This window comes from Montipora foliosa, chromosome 2 (genome assembly GCF_036669935.1).
Source record: "Montipora foliosa isolate CH-2021 chromosome 2, ASM3666993v2, whole genome shotgun sequence".
NCBI classification, from domain to species: Eukaryota; Metazoa; Cnidaria; class Anthozoa; order Scleractinia; family Acroporidae; genus Montipora; species Montipora foliosa.
The window spans coordinates 27,941,724-27,947,290 of record NC_090870.1 but is presented as its reverse complement, the minus strand read 5'-3'; the positions used below and the strand labels follow the sequence as shown (position 1 = coordinate 27,947,290).

Below are 5,567 nucleotides of genomic sequence, written 5' to 3'. Positions count from 1 at the left end.
TCAATTTCTTTAAAACTGTTAAGCATTTTGATTCAACGATCAAAATGTATGGAATTGTAAAAGCTCCACTGATCACATCTGAAAACATCTCTAGGAATCCGTACACTGTAGGAACTGTTGGCTCCAGTTGATAAATGATCTTGAGCTCCACAGCAAAAAAAAATAACCGATCTGAATCTCAATTTTCCATAAAAGAGCATCATTTATTTTAACAACACTTGAAGTGTAATTTAGGAACAAAAGAGTAAACAAATATAGGCAATCAATACACAGTTAATCGTTGGCCCATGACTTCATCATGGCCAATGTTAATAATCAAGCCAATGAATAATAATAATAATAATAATAATAATAATAATAATAATAATGGCTTTATTCACATAAAATAAGTATACCTATTTAACAATGTTTAATAAAAACGTTATGCTGAGAGGTTATTACGATTTTATTCGTCAATGGAGAACCCCTGGGAGTCAATGGGTTAAAAGTCATCTTAGAAAACTGATTAAAATCAATACAGTTCCTTACACATCCAGTTAAAGCTCTTAGCAGCTTGGTCTTGATAAATGTGTGGTACTGGTGGGATTTTAAGCTGTATAGCTGCACTGGACCTCAGAGTTCGATTGTGCTTAAATTGCTTCAGTCGCAAGTAACTTGCCCATTCATGAGGAAAAAATCTAACTTTAACAGCTGCCATTCGATATGTTCTATAACGGGTAACCAATTTAGCTTTATAATATCCTCACTTTTAACAAATTTACCTACAACAAAGCTCGCGCATGCTGTTTGAATTCTTTATAGGCGTTTAACAAAGTAATGTGGTAAATTATGATAAACAACATAGTTATAATTCAACTTGAAAAGTACGAGGGCCTGAACTCACTGCTTATGAATATGAGATGGTAGAAAATTCCTCAATTTCTTTAAGATTCCAAGAGTGCGATAGCAATAGCAGGAAAGTGTGAGTCATTTCTGTTATGTACGGCTTACAGACCTCCGTCAACGTCCACAGACTCCTTTGATGAAGAGTTTAGTGATGCTGTTATTTCTGCCATGTCACTAAATAAACCTATTTACATCCTGGGCGACCTGAACTGCAACCTTTTAAAATGGTCTGACCTTGCATCGCAATTAGCTCTTCTCAATTTTTGCACTTCCCTTAATTCAACTCAAATGATACATGTAGTTGAAACGACAAGGGTCACTGAATCATCTGCAACCCTGATAGATGTCATTTTAGCTTCGAACAAGAACTTAGTAAGAGCTGCAAAGGTCATGCCAGTCATGCCAGCGACCATGACCAAGTTTATGCCGTTCTCAAACTTAAGCGACAGCGTCCTAAGCCAACAGTTATTACGACTAGGAGTTTCAAGAAGTATCAACAACACACAGCTTTTTTTGAAGCAAGCAGAGATAAGTGGCCGTGAGACTCGCAATTCGCAACTATTAAATATTCCCCTTTTTAAGACAACCACAGGACAAAGGACCTTGATATGCCTTTTATCTTACCTTTCCACAAATTCTTTTTGACCATTTTAATGTAACTTACAGCATTTAGTAGTATTAGTACTGAAAAAGCCCCCGTGTTGGGGAGTGCTAATAAATTTTGCATTGTATTGTATAAGAAGCTGAGATTTTCTTAACATTTTCTTCCCATTTTAGGTTGTGGTCAATGTGGGTCCCTAAAAGTTTTGCCGAAGATACACATTCAAAGGATGTACTTCCAACTCTTAGGTCAATGTCAATGTTGTTAACTAAGTTCATGATAGGAAGAAAGTTTACTGGAAGATAATGACATGTACCTCGTTTTGCTAGGATACATTCAAGTTGAATACATTCAAGTTTCATATTAAACGCATTATTTTTAACAAGTTTAACTCCAAAAAAGTTGCGTCATTTGCAAAACAGACAAGTTACGTACAACACAAGAACCCAGACCATGACATGTGCGTGCCCGGAATTAACATCAACAGGGTCGCACAAAACAAAAATTTAACATACTTCACTGTTGGATTCTCTGTCATTTCGCTCACGATAAACAAACCAATTCTTGAAATTCACTTGGAAAGCATGCAACATAGACTGAAATGTTTAATTATCACTGGCAGATCGAAAGTGTCGCCGATTGTCTCGTCTAAAAAACAGCTCAGATCATGTCACACAACAAAAGTCATTGGACTACAAAAATACGAAAACAACAGCTTACCTTGAAATTTAAGGAACTTGATCATTTCTCCATAGTGAGAAATGGAATGTTCAATTTCCTTGTGAAATATGCCGATCGCACGTTTTTCCTGGCGTTTGTAATTTGCATAAACATTCGTTTTTTTTTCTGCGTCCAATTGGACCCTTTGTTCTATATTCCGTGTGTCCAAAAGGAAAACGAATGCGTCCCAGGACACAATGACGCATTCTGGATACATCTCTGCAAGAGCTACTTCAAGCTACTTTCCATTTCAAACTGAAACTATCAACCATTTCAATAATGCTGCATCTTTAATAACATAGCCTTTAAATTAATACCCGTAGATTTCTTTGAGCTCAATGTTTAGAAAATCAGGCTGACTGATTTATTAATTCTCTGCACATTCATGTAATTATAATTACATAAGATAGATGCATCTAAAATAAGCAATTCAGTTTGAACACACATCAACATTTTCTAAAAAACTTGTAGATTAAAAAACACAAATATATGGAACAAAATAATAATATAAAGCAAATACAGCTGTAGGATCTCATCTCCCCCTTACCGACAGTAAGATTAAGTTTTCTTGAAATTTACACACACAAAGTCATTCGACTAATCGAATGAGTGATGTAGGTGATAATGAATGATCCACTTGCAAGAGTGAACAAATTTGCAGATGAACAGGTGCTAAATGACTACATCCTACGGCCAAAATTGCAAAACAGGACACAAGACAAGCTTCTTTCGAGGATGAATTTGCGCGGGAAACCATTTTCCATGACCACATTCTGTGACACATTAACGTATAAAAATCGATTTTTTTTCCTCTAAGGGAATGAGATTACTTCGTTAATTTGGCTGGCTAATTTCCAGGACGGACTAAGATCGGAGACCGACGCCATCGTAAAAAATCAAATTAAAATTTAACTCACGAAATGTATGTTTCATGCAAGTTTAACGTGAGCGTATTGACTGTTGTTACAAATACCTTCGTTCCCTCCATTGATCCAAATGCTGTGGCGGTGAGAGGTGACAGCCGTAAGGTGATGTATCTATGTGATCAATGTTAAGGCTGCTTCATATTACTTGCAAAAAACATACGACATTCAGTGATCAACCAACACTTATCTCTTCAGTAGATAGAACGTGAAACGTACTAACAATCTGCATGCACATGGTGACCGTTCTCTTATTTCGGGTAAAACATCTGAGTTTATTATCACTAAAGTTTTCACTTTTTCCTTCCGTGTTCAAACAAATTAAGAGTTCTAAATCATGGGACAACTTCCTGTAGATATAGATATCGGAAAAGCAATGATTCATGATCCTGTGTTTTCACAAAAATCATATCGTGACATCTGCTAATGCAAGTCCTTTTTTGTAGTTGAGTGATGTCAGACTTCAATTCAATAACAAGGATATTCCTCCACGGCCAAAGCGGTTGTTTGAGTTAAATGGTACAGGCCTGCTTCCTCCAAAACGTCTGTGATGGATTCGGTCAGTTCCACTGTGTCTGAGATCATCTAGATTGTGTAGTGCGTTCTGAGGGGCACAAAAATTATCACTTTACTGAGAATCGAACCTTTACCCAGATGAGTTTGAATATCAACTCACATATGAAAACACAACCAGAAAGTGCAAAACAATGTATGACCTGTAAATCTAAGTGTTTTTGCGCGTTTAAGGTGAAGTTAACATTCGGCAGGGATCCTCCCCGATAATGCGACTGAATTTGTTGATGATGTTGAGGCCTCCTTGTCGTCTAACGAACAAAAAAGAAAACCAACGTTCAGCTGTGTAATACCAACACCGAGCAACAAAACTCGACCAACGAAATTATCCTCCATTCGAAGAAATAAAAAATACCTCAAGCATGGACACCTCTTTCATCACTTGTTCGAAAGCGCGCCTTTCTTCCTCCTGTTTTTGTTTATGTAGCGCGATTTTCTCGGCAAATTTTCTTGGGTTCGCCATATTGGAAACGTACGACAGAGCGTGTGTTGTCAGACAAGCGGCGTTCCATTTGGTCACAGGGGGTCTGTCTGTTGACCAATCAACACCTAGGAAAACTCAATTCCGCTGAGTTCCTTTTGCGGAAAATGCAAATTCATTGCACGGCAATATTGGTGTAGATTGTTTATACTTGTCAGAATCAGCCAATTCATCGAAACACGCCAAAACTTACGTCGCCATTAATATTACTGCAATGATGGATGCTGAAGATTGCGAACTTCTGTTTGATAACGAAGTTCTCCTCTTTGTTGGCACTCCTCAGCAAAGAGGATTGCTGCTTCGTGAACACTTCGCCATTGATTCGATAATGTGTCGGGAATTGACCCATGTGACCTTTCGGCAGATGATACTCGCCCCAGTTGCGCTATGGTTCAATGACTTACAGTCAGGAGTGTTGGACTTTCATGAGAACTTTTTACAAAAAAACAAACGTAAAATGGACAATGACGTCACCTCCTAACGCTTTTGATGTGATTGTCTTTTTGACCCATGCAAATGACTATATGTGAGGTTACATTTATATGATTTGCATACCTATATATGAATGAATGCATCAAATAGATGCCTTCAGTTAGCAAAGTGACAGATAGCCATCGGAAACGATACAAATGATAATTCTCACGACGGTAAAACTGATATTGGCTTTCACAGTTTAGGGCTAACTTCCGCAAATGTCTACTTAAATCGTTTTGAAAAATTTGAACTGATGCAAAATCGACGATAATTCTAAATGCATACCTAGCTTAAAAGCGTGGAGAAAAAGGTGAATCGTCCAGCTAATGAACAAGCTCATGCGCAAAACATAAAGCAAGGCAGAAATTCTGTCTTTGTTGTGTTTCTCAAAGACACTTCATCAGTATCGGCCACTGAATGCATGAAGAACTTCAGCAAGCAAATAATCTTCCATTAGGTAAAAGAACACTACATACCTCAAGCCTAGACACAGGCAATCTCATTATGTCTTCAAAAGCACGCGTCCCCGCCTCTTGGTTCTGTTTGAGCTTCGCTATTTTGTCAGCAAATCGTCTCGGGCTCGCCATTTTGAAAACACGACGCGAGCGGATAGAATTCGTTCTGGACTGGTCTGCCTGTGGTGTAGCAATCGAACTGGGAAAAATTTTCGTATTCCCCATAATACACTTTGTTTGCCCCTCAAATTTTGCATAAACCATTGTTTTCATGATGATCTTGGGAATATGCAGATTCCCAAGAGTATTTAGAAACAATGGTTCAGGCAAAATTGGAATGGGGGAGGGGGGGAGGGGGCAAACAAAGTGTATTATGGAGAATGCGAAAATAGAGTACTCCACTCAACAGTGCCGAGAGGTTTTCGGCTGTGTTTATCTTCGGCCGCTGCTTAGCT

General features: G+C 38.1%; 1 protein-coding gene across 3 annotated transcripts in view; it reads right to left on the bottom strand.

Annotated features, from left to right (window-relative positions):
• LOC137992790 (CREB-regulated transcription coactivator 1-like) overlaps positions 1-5,284 on the bottom strand; it is a 19,678-nt gene extending 14,394 nt beyond the window's left edge. Inside the window, exons 1-4 of one of the 3 annotated variants that reach the window (XM_068838308.1) lie at positions 5,134-5,284; positions 3,846-3,953; positions 3,614-3,733; positions 3,180-3,247 (exon numbers count right to left, since the gene is read on the bottom strand). In XM_068838308.1, the coding sequence (XP_068694409.1) occupies positions 3,180-3,247; positions 3,614-3,733; positions 3,846-3,953; positions 5,134-5,244 (407 nt within the window). In that variant the 5' untranslated portion in view covers positions 5,245-5,284. Of the gene's footprint in view, positions 1-3,179; positions 3,248-3,613; positions 3,734-3,845; positions 3,954-4,057; positions 5,083-5,133 lie in introns of those variants that run through there. The other 2 variants (XM_068838309.1, XM_068838310.1) reach the window with 2 other exon arrangements.
• Between the last annotated feature and the right edge of the window lie 283 nt (positions 5,285-5,567).